At 27.9% G+C, this 22,996-nt stretch overlaps 2 protein-coding genes across 3 annotated transcripts; one reads left to right on the top strand and one right to left on the bottom strand.

The window, feature by feature from the left end:
- The first annotated feature begins 348 nt into the window (after nucleotides 1-348).
- LOC123292094 lies at nucleotides 349-10,665 on the top strand. 2 transcript variants are annotated; one of them, XM_044872623.1, is made up of 6 exons: nucleotides 349-403; nucleotides 2,472-2,652; nucleotides 4,784-4,882; nucleotides 8,468-8,929; nucleotides 9,115-9,777; nucleotides 9,865-10,665. In XM_044872623.1, the coding sequence occupies exons 2-6, from the start codon at nucleotides 2,473-2,475 to the stop codon at nucleotides 10,129-10,131; spliced, it is 1,671 nt and encodes a 556-aa protein (XP_044728558.1). In that variant the 5' UTR covers nucleotides 349-403; nucleotide 2,472; the 3' UTR covers nucleotides 10,132-10,665. The 2 variants fall into 2 exon arrangements, with proteins under 2 accessions (XP_044728558.1, XP_044728559.1); XM_044872624.1 differs by lacking the exons at nucleotides 349-403; nucleotides 2,472-2,652; nucleotides 4,784-4,882 and adding an exon at nucleotides 5,905-6,032.
- A 1,605-nt stretch (nucleotides 10,666-12,270) lies between these two features.
- On the bottom strand, nucleotides 12,271-17,788 carry LOC123293252 (vacuolar fusion protein CCZ1 homolog). Its single transcript, XM_044874012.1, has 7 exons — nucleotides 17,630-17,788; nucleotides 17,469-17,566; nucleotides 17,307-17,400; nucleotides 17,035-17,241; nucleotides 15,457-15,934; nucleotides 13,767-14,174; nucleotides 12,271-12,473 (listed from the first exon to the last, which is right to left on the bottom strand). Exons 1-7 carry the CDS (start codon nucleotides 17,702-17,704, stop codon nucleotides 12,418-12,420), a joined length of 1,416 nt encoding a protein of 471 aa, XP_044729947.1. The 5' UTR covers nucleotides 17,705-17,788; the 3' UTR covers nucleotides 12,271-12,417.
- Between the last annotated feature and the right edge of the window lie 5,208 nt (nucleotides 17,789-22,996).

The raw sequence follows: 22,996 nt of genomic DNA, 5'->3' as shown, positions 1-22,996 counted from the left end.
TCAGACAATTTGAATTTATTAGATATAATATGAGAAATACTGTTACGTCCATATTGATTTTTTTTTCTCGAGTTTTAAAAATCGTCGACAAGAAGGCACTTACTAGACACACAACCCATATACTTTATAAACAGTGGCAATTATTGAACTCAAATCAGTATATTCAGCGCAATCGTACAGTTAACAGCTAATAAAGTATTCCTACAAGCGTTTTATTATTTATCAATTATTTTATATAATTTTAACAAGTTTTAATAAATATTTTGAAATAATTTTTCATTAGTGAAAATATAAAACGACGAAAGTTTTTAATTGTTGTAATATTTGTGCAAATTTTTTTTAACCGGCGTTATAAATTTTGTTATTGATTTTTTCCACAGTTTGAATTTTTAGATATTTTCAGGTATGTTAAAATAATTTTTTTTTCTTCATACCAAAAAAAAAAAATAAATAAATAAATAAATAAAATAAAAAGTTAATTAAATTCATACATAATTTTTGTAAGATGGTTCAATTTTTGTTGTATTTATTTACATTAAAGAAATTCCTTCTATTTAGTATCAAGTGAACTTTGCTCAAATGAAATACTCAATATTTATCTCAACATACTCCTACATATTATAACAAATTAAGTACGCATTAGCTATTTTAAATTTATTTCTATAAATAAACCTTCTAGTCGAAAAGGACTAGATATTCTTTTGTTATTAAAATCCACTTGTAAGATTTCAACCTTGTTCATAAATTATTACAACCTTTATAAAAGCAGGTAAATTTTTTTTTAAGTAAAAGGTACCATGGCCATTTCTTTTTATATGCAGCAGGAAAGATAGCCTTGTGACAATTTTTTTTCTCTACAATAACATTATACATTTTTTCTCTTTTAAATAAATATTTATTGTTGTCAATGTATTTATTGATCCAATTCTAGCTAACCGGCGCAGCGTTCATTTAACTCTTCGTACCACCGTACCTTCACACTTGCTTTCTAGAATAATCTTTCACAGTTACACATCTAGTTTTATGCGTTATAATTGAATTACAATCATGTGTAATGTGTATACAGTCTATAAATAGCCATTCAACGTGGTTACCAGTACAAAGTCCAAATACTTTGCTTGCATAAAGTACTGTTTATTTATGTTTTAATTTTTTTTCTAAAACTTGTTTTCAAATGTTTTGTAGATAAAAAATCAAGCACCTTTTTTTTATTTTATTAATAAATATTTTTTTAAATAAGATTATTTTGGTATGCAGACACAGACAGACCAATGTGGACTTTGTAACATAACATATACGATGAATTGAGGACATTATGCATTTTATTTTTATTTTTTTTATGCCAAATTATAAAAGATGTTAATTAATTACACTTGAAATGATGCATATAGAATTACATACATGTTTTGAAACAATATTTGTCCTGTTCTTTAACAGGAAAATTAAGTTTTTTAGTCTTTTCAAATATAAAGAAAATTTTACTCGATTTCCAATGGATTAAGGAAAATGTGTAAAAATAAATTTCGAAATAGCCAAAACTATTTTTTAATTGTTAAAGTTACCCTTGAGGAAAAATATTTGAAGAAAGAATAAGTCTTAGAAACTCTGAAAAAGTTTTAGGAACTCTAACTCTGAATTTCTAAACGTTTTTGTACTGTCTAATTTAGACTTAATAAGTTTGAATAACTTTGAATTAGACAGTACAAAAACGTTTAGAAATTCAGAGTTATTCAGATTTCCTAAGACTTTTTCAGAGTTTCTAAAATTTTTAAAGAGTTTTTAAGATTTATTAAGACTTATTCTTTCTTCAAATATTTTTCCCTTCAGGGTAGGTATATATTTATATAAAAAAAATCGCAGATTATTAAAGCATAAGGTTATTCCCTATTCCTTAAAACGGCTATCTGGGCCTAATAACACAAGGGTCTAGAATATTGGAAATTCGAATGTGTAAATAAGCTCCAGTCAACTCGAAAAGTCGATAATCTTTTTATCTAATAAAAAAAGATTTAACCAAGTTTCTAACAAAGAGGGAGAAATTTGGGGGCACGCCAAGATGCGGGACCCACATCTTTCACAGGAAAAAATCCAGCGTTATAAAATACTTTCTCTTCATAGAGTTGTTTCTATTTCTCACTTTCTTATAATATTTTTTGCACTCATACAAGAATATTAGTTAGAACTACTTGCGAGAGAATAGTTCTGGCAAAGTCTAAGCTTCTTCTCATTACTATTTCAAGGATCAAAATGATAATTTATTACAGTATGAGATTTTACAACTAGAGTTCTGTATTATCGATTTCCTTTAACTTACTTAAAAAGCTGCAAAAGCTAGAATTGCAGGCAATTGAATTCTTGGCATTTTTCAAAGAATATTCCCATTACAAAGCAAATAAATACTGAAGTATACAGAATTTTCTTTGTTTTAAGCATAATATTAAACAAAATCTTTTCTCTTTCAATTTTAACAGGATGATGAATTTCGAAAATTTTGATATTGCTATTCCAAGTGAACAAGTTGTTGAAGAAGAACCAGCAGCATTATTAGCCTTACAACGTTTTTGGCAACCAAATCGTCGTCAACATAGCTCATCATTGTTTGATGAACTTGATGGCTATAAAGAATTTTTACCAAGTGCTTCTACTCCTGAGGTTTGTACATACACATTATTGAAAATTAATTCTTCGGTATCCTATTAGGTTTTGCTTATCCTCTTGCTTAATCAATAAATTTTACACCTATTCAAATAGTGTTTTTTACAAAAGAGAAATTTAATCTAGTAGTACTACGTAAATAAAATATGCACTTTAAAGTGATAAAATTTCCCCTGCTAATTTTTTAATGATTGGTATTAAAACTGGATTATTATAATCAAACTATTTAAGCGGCTAGACATATCTGTGTTGTATCTCTATTATACACATTATTCAAACTTTATCTAATCAGAATAATTAACGCTCTTGAACTAAAAATCAATTAGTTAAGTACCCCAAGAATTTATATCTTTTATCTCATGTTTTCTGAATTGAAATAAAACGTGCCAGCTAAAAATAGTACATGTATGCAATACTAAAAATTAGGCCGAAACAATTATGTAAAACATCCGAAAAAAAAAAGTATTTTATAATTAAATGATTAAAAAAATTACTACGTTATATTTCGAAAACGGGACGAAAAATAAAAGAACGCGAAAATAAGTACGAGATCTTTTTTAGGGGGATTGAAAATACAATATTTAGTTTTTTTATTCGAGGTGTCTTCATGATTAAACGGGGGTAAAATTTGGCTTTTTTGACCTCAATTTTCGACACAATTTTATCGATGCCGAATTTTACTCATATAATCTACCAAATCGAATCATTAGAAATTTGATTAGCATTTATATACTTCATATAATTTAACCAAAAGTTATTTTTCGTAACAAAAAAAATCTAACAAAACTAAGATATTCAAATCATGGAACTAAGTAAGATATTCTAATCGATCAGATTTAAACAAAAGAGCACGTTTTAGGTGATTTATTTTTACGAAGAATTTAGATAATATTTTATATTCACGACAGATAAATACATTTAATTGGCACGCGAAAAGGCAAATCTAACATCTGGTAATAAATGTTTATAAACAAAATTATATTGACTCCTATTGTTGTCTATTTTTTGCACGGATTTGGGTAATTGGAGGTCAAATTAATAATTGGTACATTATAAATATTGTTCCGGACAAGTAATGTTTACTACATGCTTTGACGTAGGTTCCAGTTACAATTTACAGTTTGTTTATTGATGATTAATGCATGGTACTATATGCTTAAATGAATTCAATTGATTGCTGACGTCACAAAATTATTAGTCTGAATTAAATAATAATCATTTTATTTGTTTACTATATCAGGTTGACACTTTGACCTTTGATTGATAAAGTCGCACTTTAATTTAGTCAAAGGTTACAATACCAAATTTAAGGATGCACAATTTGAAAAAAATTAAATTTACTATTGGAAGAAATTTGTTTTACGTCAATGACCTTTTATGATAATCTTTGCAGTTAATAAACCCGTGAAAATTTTTTTTGAAATTAATTATTTATTCAAAAATGTAATCAAACAAGTTTTTTAGCTAAAGAATATTTTAAATAAAGTCTCATAAATATTTTTTCGAATGTAGACTGTAGAGTAGTTTGGGGGATTTAGACCAATCGTTTTTAAGTTGGCCAGTTCAAAAACATTGTTCGGAGATGTCCCTTTTTCTTTATATAGTCTTGCAACCCAGAAAATTTAATTTTTAAATCTCGATTAATGTTTAATAATTCAATAATTCAAGGCAATTAAAATTATACGTCTAGTATGCATTTATAGTTATGAAACAAAAAGGAACCCAAAATCGAGCCTTGTGGCACATCTTTAAAATATATACACACTTAAATCCTTTTAATATAGCACTCCCTAGCCTATATAGTTTGAGCTTACGCAAAAAAATAAGGCTTTCACAATTAAATATCTTTAGAAAGAAGCTTTAAAATTATTCCTTGCATTAAAAAATACTTTGTTTTCCCTGAATATGATTAATTCATATTTTTTAAATAAATTTATGTACCAAAGTATTCAGGAATAATAAAATTACTCTATTTTCACCTCAAATAACTTAATGATTTATTTGAGACAGCCCAAAAGAGTAAACAACATACTTTAAATAAAACGTAATATAAAATACTAGTCTAAATAATTATTATATTAATAGTATGAGTAATTAGTATAGAGAAATTTTATATTTTTAATTACAGGAAGGTGAAACTTCTGCCAAGAGAACTACGGAACAATCTTGTGTCTGTAGTGACCAAGAAAGTGACTGTGAACTGTGTGGAGATGAATTAGAAACACAGGTTAGCTATACAATTTTTTTTTTATATATACATATATTTAATAAAAAAAACATTTTTAACGGATAATTTAATTACCGTTATTTTAAACTGAATTAATTTTATTGCTATGTCAATTATTTTATTTTCGAATTTCAATCGTATATCATCGATGTTTGTCTCCAAGATGTGTTCACGTATGTTTAGTTGTAAGCATTGACAGTTATTATGTACTTTTTTTTTTATTATAGACCGGACACAAATCAAATTATCATAACACTTTTCATTGTGTTTGTATTTTCATTTTGGGATTTTTTAAATTATGATTTGTCAGTTCATTAAATCGAAATTGAGAAGAAAAGACGCTGATTTATCAAACAAAATTTGCTATCAAATGAAAGCTACAAAGATAATTATTTTTTTTATTTTAAACTCGCGATAAACGCGTATATCGTGTCTCGTTCAATTTTTATAGCTTGCCTATTATGTTTCTCATTGCTAGATGGATGATTCATTTGATTTAAGAAAGCCTTAGCCTCTTACCCAGTTAATACAAAACTGAAACAAAATTAATAAATGGCGTCTGGATGCTATCTATATGTTCTAAGATGAGAATAGCTGTTAAACAAAAGTGATATTTTTAAAAATTTGTTTCAAATTCAAGGTAAAGTTATTAACCGATGCACCATTTATCAATCACATAACAAGGAATGTGACATACGAAATTTTTTATTCGACTACTGAACCTAAAACAGTAGCGGAAATAAAATTTTAACCAAATCTATTAATAATTTATTTTTATATGAGTATTTACAAAAAATTAGCGGCTTTGGCAATGTTTTGTTTTGATCAGTCAAGGTCTTTTCATTTGCCAGAAATATTTTAAGGTATCTATTCAAATAAATAATACAATTTTCGTTAGTTGTCTTTTAACGATCGTTCTTAACTATTGAAATTAACGAACGATCTTTAATTTAATACTTTAATAACGAATAGCGGAAAAGTGATATAAAAATTTTCGTTTATAAAATTTAAACAAACGATGTAAATTGGAAATTGATTAATAATAATTAATAAATAAAATAATTCAAGTTATATAAAATCAACTTACATCGGTTATATAAAATATTTTAAAATGCTGATGGCTACAGATTTTTGCTTTGTGTCTGGTCAGGTAATTTAATCATTTTCATTCATATCGCATTATTTTAGATAATACTCTAAAAAATAAACAAATTATCCTTTGGAGCCTTAATCCCAGCATGGATTAAGATAAAAAAGGATTATGTTGATCGTTCCAGCTCAAACCAAAAAAAATAGAGTAAAAATCAGTGAGTTATAAACGATATGTCTCTGGTGGCATAAATTTTTAGAAACAAAAAATGTATAATTTTTCAACATTTTTTTTAAACGACATGTTTTGGTCATTATGGCTATGCTCAAACTGTGTGACCCGGTTAATAAAATCACAATTTTATAACCAATTAGTTAAAAATATGCATTTTTTGTAGCTAAATATATAACACTTTAGAAAATTTTTATTTTATCAATTCAAATAAGCGCAATTAATCATAAATATGAGAGTTGAACTTACTAAACTTTTTGAGTCATTATTAAGCCCTATGTATAATTTATTTTTTAATAAATTATTAAGAGCTTGACATATGATTTCAAAAATAATCTCTTTGATATATAAAGTAAGAGCAGTACGATTTTTAAAACCAATTTTTGGCCATTGAAGCGTTTTAATATTACTTACGTCGTTTAGTAATAGTAAATTTTTTATTTGTTCACAAATTTTAATTAATACTTTAGAAATAATTATAATATAATAATTGTCATCAAGATATTTTTTTTTCATTTATTATTTATTCTTTGTCAGTTTCATAAAAAGAAAACTGTTTTTATTTTTTCGCTAACAAAACGCTTCAAAAGCGTAGTAAAAATAAAAATTGGAAATATCGCTAAGAAATTTTAATTAAAAAGTAAAATGTTTTTTCTAAATTTATTTTTTAAATCGTACTGTTTATATATTTAATTTTTATTCTAATGTGAGACCATTTCAGGATGTAAAAATTTTTCCTCCAAATGTAATCCGGAACCATATACCTAAAACTATAATTAAAATTAAAAAAAAAAAAAACTATCATAGTGCAATTTAGTGCAGACTTCGGTCTGGATTTATCTTTAAACAGTGTGATTTTAAATCAAGTTTCGTGAAAATGATTTCGTTTAGCAAATGATTCCATTTTCATTTTACCAAAAAAAAAAAATTAACGAAAAAGTACCGAACGTGCTTTTTTGAAATAAAAAACAATTTCTTAATAGAAATTGAAAGGTAATTTTTTTTTTCAAACAAATTTTCACCATTTTTCACTCTTTTCAGGTGTATTGATTGAATGTTTTAATCATTTTTAAGAGAAATTATTTTTAAGTATAATTATCAGTGCTTTACCATTTTATGGGAAACATTATATTTTTTTGCATGTTTTCAAAAACTTTTATTTTTTTTACAATTGAATTTTATCGCAAAGATTTTTTTTTTTAATTTTTAAAATTTTTATTTAAAAAAATTCGTATTTATACTATTAATTAATTTTTGGCAAAACAATCGAAAATTTATTTATAAATTTACAAAAATAAACTTACATAAGCGTGACACGTGCGCATTCGTCGCGTTATCTTGCATTAAATTCAGTTGTAGGTTTTCATACATTTTTCATTGGAAACACATTTTTCTATTTATAGAATATTATTGTAAATGATCCGTAGCAAAAGTCTGTCTGTACCTCTCATCATCTTTGTTAATTTTAATTTTTTCTTTTTTTCTTTTGTTTCCATAAAATTTTCATCGACACTAATTTAATTTTAAGGCAATTCATTAAAAAATAATTTTATTGAAGAAAAAAAATCATCATTTTATTGAATTATTTTGTTGAAGCGTAATATATCCAATAAGAGCCTTTTTTTTATTCAGCTAAATAAATAATTATTTGAAGTTTTTTGAGTCTTTTACTATAACGGCAATAAATGTAAATAAGTTAAAAATTTTATGCAAGGCAATTATTTTCCAGAAGTATTAGAAAGTGCGTATAGATTTGTTATCGACACAATTTTTGGCGCCATAAAATCTACATGACGTCATTGTATTTGTTTGATTACAAGTTGATTTATTTTTAACCTGATAGCGTTCGTTGAGCCAACAGTGTAATGACGTCACTGTTTTTTTAATAGTTCCAAATATAACCAATTTTCAGTTTCTGATTATACTTTTTAATTAGAAAACATGAAACTTATCCAATATCGATCTAAAAAAAAAAATTAAATGAAAATGTTTTTAGTAAAGGACTCAAACAAATACATACATATTTATATTTTTTCCTATTAATAATTAATGAAAATATATTTATTGAAAATAAAAACAATCCTATTTTTTGAATAAATATTTTTTTAAATATTAATTCTTAACAGGATCTGTTTTTATTCACGTACATTGTTTTCTTTAAATTCAAAATTTTTAATTATAATAAATTATTAAAAAAAAATGAAATTACTACAAAAATTTTCAAAATCACAAATATTACAACGATACGTGTGTTTAATTTTCAGGAACATCTCAATCAAACTGTGTATGATGAGGTTCTTGCAAAAGATCGATCACCAGTAACACTTGATGCAGGAGCATTAGGTGATATTCCAGTGAAATATGTAGTACCACATTTAGAACCACATCAACTTCCAGTAATTGGTGTATATATTGATCCACGTGTCATTACTGGCTTCCGTTATCGTGTCAAGCCATTACAAGATTTTTATTCATGTCCAATTAAAGAAGCCGCTCTATTCCAAGGAAGGGCACTTAAATTATTAAGTATTGGACGTGGTTTTGCACGACGATTCACATTTGAAGCCGATCCAAACTGTTTAAATAATAACGAGAATTATTTCTGGAGTGATTCAAGACCAGAAGGTTTTTCATTTGAAATTGAAGCTGTATCTCCTGGTGATAAATTCACCGCCTTAGATGCTAATCATGAAGCACAAGGAACACTTGATGTTATTCAAAATGAGGTAAATATAAAATTAAAAATGTATAAAATAGTTTAAAAAAAGACGAGTTGTTCAATTTCAACACAGCCTTCTGACTTAAAATGCCAGTAGTTGAGAGTTCAATTCTCCTCAAACGCATATTTAAAAATGCATATGCATTTTCATTTCCGAGGCCCAACGATTAAAACTATTTTCTTTACTTGCAGGCTCCACAAATTGAAATAAGCAGTGTTGTAACTCCTGAAGGAGTTGAAAAGAAAGTAAAAGTGTCCTGCCTTTGCAAAGTTGAATGGTATGAAGATAATGGTGCCGCTAAAATCTTACCATTTACTGGAATTGCCACATACTTTAAGCCAAAAGGAAGCAACAGTGCAACAGTATTACGTCTTACCAACGTCTCAATTGGACGTAGCCGTAAAGGTTATACATTCCTTCCTGGTCATCAACGCAGTGCACGACGTGTTATTGTCAAAGGAGAAGACATTAACGACATTCCAACTAAGTACATTATTACTGGATTAGAACGATATGAATTACCAGTTTGTGGTACATATGTAGATCCACGAGTAATTCCTGGATTCTATTATCGCGTACGACCAGCCTTAAGCAAACATCATTTATTCAATGGACGTGCTTTACGACTCATCAGTATTGGATGTGGTTATGCTAAACGAATTACATTCCAACCTGATTCATTACTTAACCCAGAAAATTATTTCTGGAGTGACTCACATCCAGATGGTTTAGGTTTTGAACCAAGGGCACTTCACGTTGGTATGAAATTCACAATCCATGCCGATGGACAAGCTTTGGGTGAAGCAACAGTATTTAGAGCAGATTTTCCACAACGTGAAGAGAGCCAAAAAATTGTAAGTAAACAATTTTTTTCTTAATTAATGAGAGTTAAAAAAATTAAAATCGAATTTTTCTAAATTCTTTTTTTTTTTTATTTACAGGAAACAACAAAAGCGGGTAAAGCAATTATCACAAAATATATCCATGTTGATGTAACCTGCCATGTAAGATTAGCTATTAGTGGTGGAAATGCCTCCGATCAAGAATACCATTTAATGCGAGTGTATGGTTTAGCGGTAGTAAGAAAAGACCCAAGACAACCTGAAGCACAAGTAATTCGAGTAGACAATGTCGGTTTAGACTCACAATTGAACCTTCTCTTCTTCCATAAACAAACTGAATTAACATTCTACCCATTAGAAGTTTAAAATATAAAAACGAAATTTTTTCCTAATGTGATTTGCTTTAAAATATGATGTTTGCAACATACTTCTTACTGATTCGACATAAACAACGTATTAATTTCTGCGTAACTATTGTGATGATTTAGTTTTAAATTATTTACGGTACGATTTAGTTTTTTGTGACGTTGACGTTTTCGAATGTCACTGATAATTTTGCAAAGATCCATCGTTGAATGAGAAGGTGAATAAAAAAATGAATACATTATAAGATTTTAAAAATTGAATTTAAATATTTTATGAAATTGTTAAACAAATAAATGTAAGTCTGATTATATACTCGTTAAAAGGAGAAAAGGCGGCTCCATCATCCCAGCAAATGGGTTTAATAATTATTTTTGTTCAGTATTGAAAATGATTATTTTTTTGAGTTTATATTTATTATTTTAAATTTGTTGAGTTTTCGACAAACAATTTTTTTTTTAATTAAGTGATAAGAAAATGGTCCTAGACAATTTTGAAATACTTTTTTATATGTCAAAATTTACTGTAAGAAAATAAATGTGTCTTTATTTTGAATACTATTTTTTTGCTTTTATTAAAGTAACATTATTTTCCTTTTCGAATGTGAAAATGCTGAGTGTGCAGAATAAGTTAGCTGATTTAATAATTGAAATACAAGTAATAAAGTTACAGCAGGTAGGAAAATTAATTATATTTGTTTAAATGATAAATTAGTAAAATATTAAATATCTGACATGTTTGTCCCAGAATATATAATTGATAATAGTTCCAATCCATAAAAATAGTCTTAGGACTGACTAACCAAGTATGCTTTTTCAAAATGCCGTCAGCCATCTTGTTACCAAAATGTGACGTCAATAATATGTATAAACAAATAACAAACGTTGTGTTTCATCAAAAGTCAATAAAAAATATTCCCTTTTCAACTCTTACCAGAAAATGCGCAACCTTTTGTCGAGATTTTTGCTTGCCGGCCAAATAGCCTTACCGTTAGTAACCTGAGCAGTTTTATTTTCTCAGCGAATTCTCATTTTCTGCCATTTCTTTCCTTTTTGTTTAGATTTGCTCCAATCTAAGTGCAATCATCTGCATATGCCTTCGAGGCATACTCTTTATTTAAAGAATTACTGCCGTCTACTATTACTCTTTCCTGTACAGTCTCATAATTTTATATTTTTTCGCATTCAAAATGGGAATAAAGTACTCTTTTCTCATTTCAAAGCCACTTTCTTCAAGGGTTGTACATTTTATAGCGATCGAGCTCACTCCAAGAGATTTTAGGCATTCTCTAAGGTTGAGGCTTCAGTACAAGCGACCAAGAAAAGTTTTTTATAAATCGTTGATACAGAAATGTCTATTGAACTGTACATTATTTCACACATCCTGTGGACATTTCTGTATCACAGATTAAAAAAATTTACCATTTATGCTTCGTCGCTTGTAGGTACTTAAGCCTCACTCATATGGAATCTTCTCATTCTATTGACGTTTTACAATGTACTTATTTTATGTCCAAAACATAGATAAAATATAGTTGATTCAAAAATGCAGCAAAACTGCATCCTCCGTCCTCAGTAGATATAGATGTTTCAATCATTGTGACTACTACAAGTAATTCTAACTCTGAAATCATTATACAAATTCATGAATCTCTCTGAATTTTTAACAACAAAATACTCCAATACGACACATTTAATGATGATCTTTACTAGCATTTGTTTCACATTATCTGGAGATTTGGATCACATTATAATTGCGTGATATCGTTAGCATTCAAACGACTAGAATTAATTCGATGAGTTTTCACTGTTTCGATTAAAATTAATATTTATTATTTTCTAAAATTATTTATTTGCAATATTTTTACACAAAAATAACATTTTTTTAAGCAAATAATAACGAAATAATATATATAATAAATTTTAAAAGTTCTAATAAATTATATTTTTAGAAAATATATATTCAACATAGCTGTACATGTAAATAAATTTTCATAATCGAAACGGTATTCCATCTAGCTTGCTACAAGATGTAGTCATTAGATACACATTTATTTCTAATAAATTACAGAATCAAATTAAACTTTTGAATGATCACAGAAATATTTTTGCTTTTCGAAAATAGTTATTAGTTTACGTATTTTGACAAGCAGGAAAGATGTAGCATAAATTGGCCATTCAGATTAATTCTAATCAATAATATTTCTGTAAATATTCAAAAAAATTAATTAATTAATTTTGTTTCACTTTCAAATTCCTTCTTCAACATAATGGCACCAATTGATTATTTTTAGGTTTGGAAGAATATTCCTTTTAATTCGCCATCACATAATTTTTTCACTTCCTCTGAAAAATAAAATCAATTTGATTGCAGGATTTATAAAGATAAACGCATCATCTTATGGTTTTAAAACCATCTTATAAGTTTTAGATATATTAAATGATATATTATACCCCAATACTGATCAAGCCAAATTGGAACAAAGTCCTTGTAATTTTTAATACAGTTTATTTGGATACAGTTTCTTATGATTTAGCGATAAACTTAATAAATTGCAAAAAACAAAAACAAATTTGACGATTATCTATTTTTGGATTAAGCATTAATTTCTATTGAAATTGGAGACAAACAAATTTCTCAATTTTCTTTAGTAGGTACTTTGAAAAAATTACAATTTTTTTAGAACTTTGGTAAAACTTGATATATAGTGTAATTTTGTCCCAAAAAAATACAAAAAATCAGGTTCTTTTGACGATTGCTCGAATTGTTTTCTGTGATATTACTCAAAATTCTGTATAAAGTCTAACATTTTGGAGAGATTTTCTACAGTATTTAGAGAACTACTCATCTACTCACCAAATGAACTGGATTTTTGTATATTTTTTTTTCGGTTTTCTTTATACTATATTCTCCAAAACACAGGGACAAAAAAGCTGTCTATCATATCCTGGCAGTTTCCAGGAATTTTTAGCACACTATGTTGATCTTTTTTTTTATTTTTTTATTTTTTTTTTTACGAAAAGCATAATCTTTATTCATTTTTATACCATGTATATATGAAATATATATAGTATATTAAGTTTCGTCCCAAGTTTGTAACGCTTAAAAGTATTGATGCTACGAAAAAAATTTTGGTATAGGTGTTCATAGAATCACCTAATTAATCCATTTCCGGTTGTCCGTCCGTCCGTCCGTCTGTGGACACGATAACTCAAAAACGAAAAAAGATATCGAGCTGAAATTTTTACAGCGTACTCAGGACGTAAAAAGTGAGGTCAAGTTCGTAAATGAGCATCATAGGTCAATTGGGTCTTGGGTCCTACGGACCCAAGACCCAATATTTTAAACCACTGTTTACCCACGAGGGCGTTAATTAGGTGTAAATTTTATAGTATGTATTAATATAGGACTATCAGTTGTGTGTGTGTCTATTTAAAAGTGAATATCTTTTGTTATTTACGTGACGTCAAAAAAACAAACGATTGCGCATCAACACTGTCTATACATGGTATTTCAACAATTAACTCAGTCAATTGTTTGTTTTCACTTGTTAAATATATTTTTAGTCCTCTTTTTCGAGCATTCCTTTATAAGATGGTCCCAAAACTACTAATTATTGATATCAAAACATTACTTACCACTAATTTCAATTAAATTAGCATTCTTATGTTGAATAGCAACATAAAATTCACGTTTATTTGAAAATTTTCCGACTACCCAATAATCATTCAATGTCTTTACAACAGTCTCGCCAAATATTGAGTTTGTTATTGATTCGGATTTAATATCAGCAATTAATTTTAATGCCTCATGAGATATATTAATATTACCGGATTGTCGATTATCTAAATGTATTGTACTTTTATATGCTAAATTCATATTGTTAAAGAATACATAACGTGGTCCACTATCACCAACACTTGTTATTAAACTGGGTATTTGCTGTGAGCTACAATATTCAGCTATATCGGAACCTAATTTTGTTAAATTTGGTTCCATGTATGTATCTAATTTTGTAAATAATTCCATTGTTAAATCCGTTTTTACTAAAAAAAAAATCATATTAATTTTATTAGTGTCCGGGGCAGAGAAAGTTAATGCAATTAACAAATGTGGAAGGGTCTCCCACTTTAAGAAACTCAATCTAGTGATTATAAGAATCAACTTTCAAGTTTCTACATTTCCTGATCATTCCCGATTTTCTAGTATAGTTTATCATATTTTTCCCTTATGAGTTAGAAATCCATACAGATTAAAGTCACATAGTAATTTAATGTCATTTGAAGATAGAATTGTTAGCCAAAAAAACTTAAGTTTTGTATTTTTCTTCATGGAATTTAAAGCAATTATTCGAAAACTGTGTCTTAATTTAATTCAAAATTACTTCCGAGTAATTAGGCCTCAAAGTTGACGAAAATCCCGATCTACTAGTTAAATGACAAATATTTGTTAAGAAATAGCCTGAAATTCGAATTCGATAAATCGCTCTTTGTAGATGATTTTAAACGATATCTCAGAAACTATGAATCCAATCATGAAACGATTCCAATTTTTTTATTTTTTGGGTTAAAATTATCTTATGTATTTAAAAATCGAAAAAATAACAAACAACTTTTTGCTTCTATTATATTTTCCTTCGGAATTTATAATTCGGAATTCGGAATTTGTTTGACGATTGGTAAAATATTTTCTGTGATATCGCCCAAAAGCTTATATGAAATCTTATATTTTGAAGAAATTTACGGCAAAATTTCGAATTACTCATCTAGTCGTCGAATGAACTGTTTTTTTTTTTTTTTTTTTGCCCTCTTTACTTTATTAATTCCAAAATTGAGAAAATAAAGAATGTTTTTCTTGGTATTATATATTATCGATTAAATAAAAAATCAGGTAAAAATAAAATCGAAAATATAAATAGATCGTGATTTGAATACAATAATTGTTTAACGGTAAAGTCAAAAAACATAAAAATGCATTATAATGTTGAATAGTTTTTAAATTTTGTTTATACTTGAATTCCATAATAATTACCGTCAAATCATATTCCATGATAATTTTCGGTTTTCTCCAAAAGTATACAAAAGAAAAACATAATTTCTAAGTAAAGTGATTAATTAAATTCATTGAACAAGTTAACTCTCTGAATGTTTACTAAATGAAAGGCCAAGATCAAAACCTTGACGTGGCGGATGATCGTCATTTTGTGTCAAATAATTAGAATCAAGATACAAAGTTATACTTCCCCTCGCTTCTTATTGCAAATATTTTTTCATTAAACATAGGGTATCATAACAAAGTGGAAGACCCTACATAATAACATATACATACTGTCTAAAAATAATATCACTGAAGAACTAAATCCTCGATAAACAATTAAATAATATTCTTCTAATTGATTAGTTGCTGATGAATGTACATAAACTTTTGGTATTTTACCCACTGTACTATTTTCCGTTAAAGATTGTGGTCCTATTACATAACGACAATAGTGTAACGGTTGTGATGGTGAGAAAAAACCAGAATGGCGTGGCATTGAACCACCTTTTAGCTCAATTTCAACATGAGCTGGTAATAAAATTGTTACCATATATTGATAAATAGGTTGAAAATTACTTGGTTCGATTCCAGTCCAAATTAATGAATCGTTATACATAAATGCTGTTGATTTAATTGATGGAAAATGGTTTTGGATTTGATTTACAAAACATAATACATTTAAAAATGTTATGCTATTTAATGGTAAATATTGCATGCCATTAAATATGTTTAGCACATCGAAATGTTCAAATTTTAATGTTAATAAATGCTGAAATTAAAATTAAATGTGTTAAGCAGTCTTAAACAAAGACTTAGTCAAGTTTAAAATATTCTTAATACTATGGAAATAAAAATAATTATTAAAAATTCAGAAGTAAGTTTTCCATAGAAACAAAATTTCAACATCCAAAAATACATATTTGCAAAACTTTTTTAATGCTTTAAGATGTCAGCGCTACGGAGGCAGAAATAAAAAACTATATTTTTCAAACAAGTTTTGCTGTCAAACTATGTTACTTTGAGAGTGTGTCCCTTGACAAGAAAGTACTATTTCTGATTTATTTGTTTTCTGTCGCTGCGTGTTTTCTGCCAAGAAAATCTTATTTGTATCAAACCACTATTTTTGAAAAAGTACTTCAAAATGTTGATTTTGCTAATAAAAAGCCACCAAAAATTTATTTCGAAAAAATACACACGCTTTCTTGCCCAAAACTTATATTAAATTTTAAACCTTTTTTAAACTGTCAAAAACGCGGGCATTCAAATTGATGACGTAATATGGGTATCACTATACGAAATAACACAAATAAATTTGACAGATATATTCATAGACATCTGATTATAATAATTATAAATACTTATCTATGTATATATTGTACCAAGCTGTCTACACTGAACTAACTGATGGTCTATGACTCATACCGCTATGACTTTTACGTGATATACGGCTATGATTACGTGATATGCAGTTACGATTTTTAATTTTAATATTTTAAAAGAAAAATGTGCTTTTATGACTCGAAATCAGAATATTTAAGTATATTTTTACATAAATTATAACTTTTTTCAAATTTCATGATTTATTTTTGACTAACGATAATACCCTATTATTGTTGTCAAATTATGCTCAATCATGTATCAATTATGGTGTGCAGAGTGCTAAAAATTACTAATATTAGGTCTAGTTTTAAACGTCAGGTTAACTCAATTTTGACATCGTCTTGAAAAAGTATTCATCTACCATTGTAGATTTTAACATCTCCTTAATTCGACAGAAATAAACTTCTTTATAGCTTTTTGTTGTCGGGAGTTTTTTCTGCTAGAATCAATAAACTAACAGAGTGTGTAATTCTAAACAAATTGACTTACCTTAGGAAAGAATAATTCTAAACACTGCCTCAAACATTCAACACCTGAAGAGTCCAGTAGTGATTGAAATGTACCAGAAAGTAACCGAAACAATGCATACATTTGTTTTAAAACTGAAATATAAACATTATCCTGAATTTCATCACCCTGATATTCATTATATTCAGTACCATCCTTTGTTTTTGAAACATTTGGAACATTTACAATCTACAAATGGGATAATAAAATGAATATTGAATTTTGTAGGTACTGAATTTAATTTCTTTTCATACCATAACCATCCAAAAGTTTGGCTCGACTTGTAGATAAACCTGTCGAGTTTTTTGTGTATGAACAGAATTACATGGTTCCTTTGAATTGAATGTTCTTGAAAGAATTAGAAAAAATAATTAATTTGTTTTAATGCAAGACTATCTTGGAATATTAAGTCTTACTCTGTAAATTTTATCACAGCTTCAACTAAACCAATGCTACGAATTTTAGTATCAATGTCAGCACTGAATGGATGATAAAAAAGTATTTTCTTCTCTTCCTAAAAATATATTTAAGGATAAATAGAAAATTAAGCGTGTGATTCTGTACATTCAAAACGTACCTCGCCTTCTTTTAGGCATAATGTGGAATTGAAAATATAAAAACTTTGTAATACAATCCTATTTTTTTGTGTCATTATAAACAATCGTTTAAAATTTATTGAAAATTATTCAAAACTGATTAAAAATATTGTTTGATGGATGCACATTCCCATTTATGTCAAAATGTCAAATGCAAATTGTATATTTTAAACAGTTTTATGTATTGAACATTGCATATATGTTTTGTTTTGCTTTCCACCCACCTACTTTTCATGAAAAAATAATGAAAATACCAAAACCTGTTTTGGATATCACCTTAAACAAAATTGAACATCCATATTTATCAATATATATGTATCAAAATGACTCTTCCAATTAAAGTCATAAAAAATTTAAAATTCCATTAGAAAATTCCAAAATTGCTTTTTTTTCGTTTTTAATTTGTTCAATGAAAAAACTTGGGAGTTAATATTATATGAAAATATGGATCTCCAGAACACATTTGGAATGAGTTAATGAAAAATGATGTAGAAACTTTGAGAAAAAATGAAAAAACTCAAGAACTAGTTTTTCTCGGTTCGAATGAGTTATCGAGTGCTTATAAGCATCTTATATCTCTATAGATTTCCGTTTTCCGCAAACAAAATTGAAGCACCCACTTGTACTTATATTATGCAATATGTGCGAGTAGATTACTTTGCCACTCGAGTGCGTAATATCAGTCCTGAATAGCCGCACGAGTTGCTATGTGATTGTTAAAACCTTTCTGGACGATTTTCAATGATAAATATCTATTTGCCCATTCACTTAATAAATGACTTGCCTTCCGCAAATGGTAAGTTGAGTGCGAGAAGTAAATTTGACAAACGCGAGAGACGATAGCTATATTCTTTGCGGAAATCAGTGCGGAACAAGAATTTTGATGAAAAATCGACATTAGTTAACTAATGTCGAGTTTTCATCATACTTTGAAATAATGTGCCTCGATAATTGTTCAACAGGTTTCATCTAATTTTCTTATATTTGTTATGGCAAGTGTAAAGCTACGATATCTGTTTGATTATTTTTATACCATGCATATATGTAATATGCAAGATATACTAAGTTTAGTCCCAAGTTTCTAACGCTTAAAAATATTGATGCTACGAACAAAATTTTGGTATAGGTGTTCATAAAATCACCTAATTAGTCCATTTCCGGTTGCCGTCCGTCTGTGGGCACGATAAATCAAAAACGAAAAAAGATATCAAGCTGAATTTACAGCGTACTCAGGACGTAAAAAGTGAGGTCGAGTTCGTAAATGACCAACATAGGTCAATTAGGTCTTGACCTATGGGTCCGTAATCAATCTTGTAAACCGTTAGAGATAGAACAAAAGTTTAAATGTAAAAATCTTCCTTATCAAAAAATAAACAACTTTTGTTTGAAACATTTTTTCGTAAACATCACTGTTTACCCGTGAGGGCGCAAATTAGGCGTAAATTGTATATAGTATCTATTATATAAATTGTATATGTATGTGCAAGGTGATAGAGTAATCAACACTATTGATGCATGGTATTTCAACAATTAACTCAGTCAATTGTTTGTTTTCACTTGTTGGACTTACATTCACTGCAATCGCTGCATAGCAGAAAGTCCCACAACTAGTACTATATTTTATCTATAGCAGAAAGATTAGTATCCAAAATTCACTTTTGCTTCCAAATATTATTCTTATTCTACTACATTTCATAGTATTTATTTAAAAGATAATCATTTTTTAGACAAATTATAAAACTATTAATAACGTGTAACAACTTCTTATTTTACAAAATATATTTTTTCAAAAGATCAAACATACCAACGTAAGAATAAGCCACGCTGGCAACACGTCCGAAAAGCAGTGCCTCATGGTGGATTTGTGGCTTATGAAAGAATATTATTTTCACCTTAGTGGTCATGTAATGAGCAGAGTATTGGCAAAATATATTTGATAAAAAACAAAAATTTCTTTTATAACAAAAAATTAAAATTTACTTTAATTTAAATTAAACAATTGTTTGGAGAAACTATAACTGCACGAAAAACTTTCAGGTAGGTAATAATGAATCAGTTTTTTATATAATCGTATTTTATTAAAAAGGTAAATAATTTTAGAAAGGAAGAGTTGCAATTGAATAAGAAGAAATCCATTTAAAACAATACAAGTTCATAAATGTCCAAATATTAACCTTACAAATTTTTCAAAACCATCGGAATTCAAAATGGAGGGAAAAAATTTGCATACCATGATTATAAGAAAAATTCCTTCACTAGTTGTTTTATTCATCATAAATTAATGTTTTTTTATAAACTTTACATGAAAAAGGTTTTTCTATATTATATCAACCTTTCTCATGTAAAGTTAATGACAAGATATTTACTCAGAAACAGCGTTTAATTCAACATGAACGAACTCACACTGCAGGAAAAATTTTTTTATATGAAATCTTTAATAAAACCTTGATCAAGCAAGGGATACCGTACAAGACAAATGGAGTTTCGACGTAACTTCAAATCATTATTCATTGTGAAATTATGTTGCTTATATTTACTTTTGAATAAAAGTCCTGATGGTCACAACCTACAATAATGGTTTTTTCGCAGTCGTCGTTTCCAAATCAGAAAACCTATCGTAATTTCCGATATATTCAATTCAGAAAACTAGAATTATCGTTTTAATTATTAACATATTAATGAAACTACGTCTATGAAATTGTGACAAATCTACTGAGTTTATGAAAACTAATTTTTTTAAACTATATAGTGGTTTGTTTTTTAAAAATGAACATTTTTGGTATTTGAACTTCTCTTTTTTATTTGTAAACACCGACTTCGAAAATCGGGTCATTATCGGAACGCAGCTATAATGGACTTTTATAATATACACCATAGGAGTCTAAAATTTGATGGATCATGTACGGGGAGCTGAATTTATATGCATAGTACTAGAAACAAAATTATTTTCATGTAATTTGGTAATAAAAAATTTATTCATAAAAAGCAATTAATTCGATATAAAATATAAATGTATTTATCTCATCTAATCGAAAAATCTTTTTCGTATAAATTTTGTGATAAATAGTTTACTCAGAAATAGCAATTTAATTCAACATAAAAGCCATTTTATAAAATGATTAGTTATTTACTTTTAAGTTTGTTCAAGAATCACAGACCATGTTTTAAATATGTAAAAGTTTGTTGTGTCGAAATAAAAAGTTTTTGTAGACATATTCATATTGTTTTATATATTTTTATACCATGTATATATGAAATATACATAGTATTATAAGTTTAGTCCCAAGTTTGTAACGCCTAAAAATATTGATGCTACAAAAAAAAAAATTGGTATAGGTGTTCATAAAATCACCTAATTAATCCATTTCCGGTTGTCCGTCCGTCCGTCCGGCCGTCCGTCTGTGGTCACGATTACTCAAAAACGAAAAGAGATATCAAGCTGAAATTTTAACAGCGTGCTTAGGACGTAAAAAGTGAAGTCAAGTTCGTAAATGAGCAACATGGGTCAATTGGGTCATGGGTCCGTAGTACCCATCTTGTAAACCGTTAGAGATAGAATAAAAGTTTAAATGTAAAAAATGTTCCTTACAAAAAAATAAACAACTTTTGTTTGAAACATTTTTTTGTAAACATCACTGTTTACCCACGAGGGCGTTAATTAGGTACAAATTTTATAGTATGTATTAATATAGGAATATCAAAGTGAATATCTTTTGTTATTTACATGACGTCAAAAAAAACAAACGATTGCGCATCAACACTTGCGCATTATATGAGAATATCAGTTAAATATGTCAGATATGTATGTATGTGAAATGTGACAGAGCTATCAACACTGCCTATACATGGTATTTCAACAATTAACTCAGTCAATTGTTTGTTTTCACTTGTTTCTCCTTATTTTATACCATGTATATTTGAAATATATATCAAAGTATATTCAGTTTAGTCCCAAGTTTGTAACGTTTAATAATATTGATGGTACGAACAAATTTTTGGTATAGGTGTTCATAAAATCATCTAATAATACCTAATATGTACATTTCCGGTTGTCTTCCGTCTGCCTGTGGACATGATAACTCATAAACGAAACAGCAAACAGATATCAAACTAAAATTTTTATAACGTATTCAAGGCAAAAAAAGTGCGGTTGAGTTCGAGCAATATAGGTCAATTGAGTCTTGAGTCCGTAGGACATAATTAGTAAACCGTTAGTGATAGAACAAAAGTTTAAGTATAAAAAATTTTTCTTATGAAAAAATAAACAGCTTTTGTATGAAACATTTTTTTGTAAACATCACTGTTTACCCGTGAGGGCACAAATTAGAACAAAACTTTGGTGTCCATTTTCTCCAAAACTATAAAAGATAGGGAGTTAAAAATTTGCAGGTAGCTTTAATTACGTCACCTTGTGAAATTTTCGAAAAGCGAGCGATTTTAGGAAATACTTTCGAAAACCAAATAAATGAATTGTGTTGGTTTTTAAAACTCTTCTAATTTATAAAAAATAATGCAAGTACTGACATTCAACACTTTCTACACAGAGTATTTCAACAATTAACACAGTCAATGGTTTGTTTTCACTTGTTTTAAAATGCGTACCAATACGAAATTTCATGAAATTAGCTAAGCCAAATTTCGAACAACCAATGTCAGCGCTTAACATGCTTTTTATTTGTTGAAATTGTCGAACGACCAACGTCAGCGCTATAAGTTACATTAATACATGTTTTTTAATATGTGGTGAAATTGTCGAACGCCAATGGTAGCGCTAAGCTAAGTGACTAAGTTTTAAAATGTGGTGAAAACCAATAAACTAAAAGTCTTGTTCTGACTCAGTATTTGGAAATTAATAGTAAACCTTTCCATTTAGTTGAATGATCCGCCGACTTTGCTACTCTACAAAATCAGGCAAGGGTATTCAGTGATAATGGTTTATACAAGTCTTTGATTGTTATCCTGAGGTAGATAGAGAAAATTTGTTGTTAGCCTTTCCCAAAGTTTATTGAACCTATTAGTTTAATGGGGGTGTTACATTCATCTACTACAAGGTAATGCTTATATCATGTACTAGAATCATTCAAGCTTTGCATTTTTCAAAAAATACAAACAAGCTTAAAGTGGAGAAACATATAGCATTCGATAAGTAGAATCCAAGAAAAAAAAGGTATCACCATGAAAAATGGGATCAGAGAATTTAATATTAACCTTTTTAATTCTTCAATTGAATTACGATAAAAATAGAAATGCTTTAATAATATTTAACATTACCTACTTATTTAGCTCTCAACTAGGCAATTTGTATGACGTAAATATAGTAAAATGCACTAAGAATATCGTAAACTAGG

Source organism: Chrysoperla carnea, chromosome 2, assembly GCF_905475395.1.
Source record: "Chrysoperla carnea chromosome 2, inChrCarn1.1, whole genome shotgun sequence".
Taxonomy (NCBI): Eukaryota; Metazoa; Arthropoda; class Insecta; order Neuroptera; family Chrysopidae; genus Chrysoperla; species Chrysoperla carnea.
The sequence above is the reverse complement of the archived record's forward strand: the minus strand, read 5'-3'. Positions and strand labels throughout refer to the sequence as shown.

Bases quoted from the DNA above. Each gene is read 5' to 3' on its own strand.
- LOC123292094 (XM_044872623.1), top strand. From the start codon at position 2,473: ATGATGAATTTCGAAAATTTTGATATTGCTATTCCAAGTGAACAAGTT. The intron at 2,653-4,783 runs GTTTGTACATAC...TTTTAATTACAG, and splicing joins CAAGTGCTTCTACTCCTGAG to GAAGGTGAAACTTCTGCCAA. The intron at 4,883-8,467 runs GTTAGCTATACA...TTTAATTTTCAG, and splicing joins GAGATGAATTAGAAACACAG to GAACATCTCAATCAAACTGT.
- LOC123293252 (XM_044874012.1), bottom strand. From the start codon at position 17,704: ATGACACAAAAAAATAGGATTGTATTACAAAGTTTTTATATTTTCAAT. The intron at 17,567-17,629 runs GTACGTTTTGAA...ATATATTTTTAG, and splicing joins TATGCCTAAAAGAAGGCGAG to GAAGAGAAGAAAATACTTTT. The intron at 12,474-13,766 runs GTAAGTAATGTT...TTTATTTTTCAG, and splicing joins TAATTTAATTGAAATTAGTG to AGGAAGTGAAAAAATTATGT.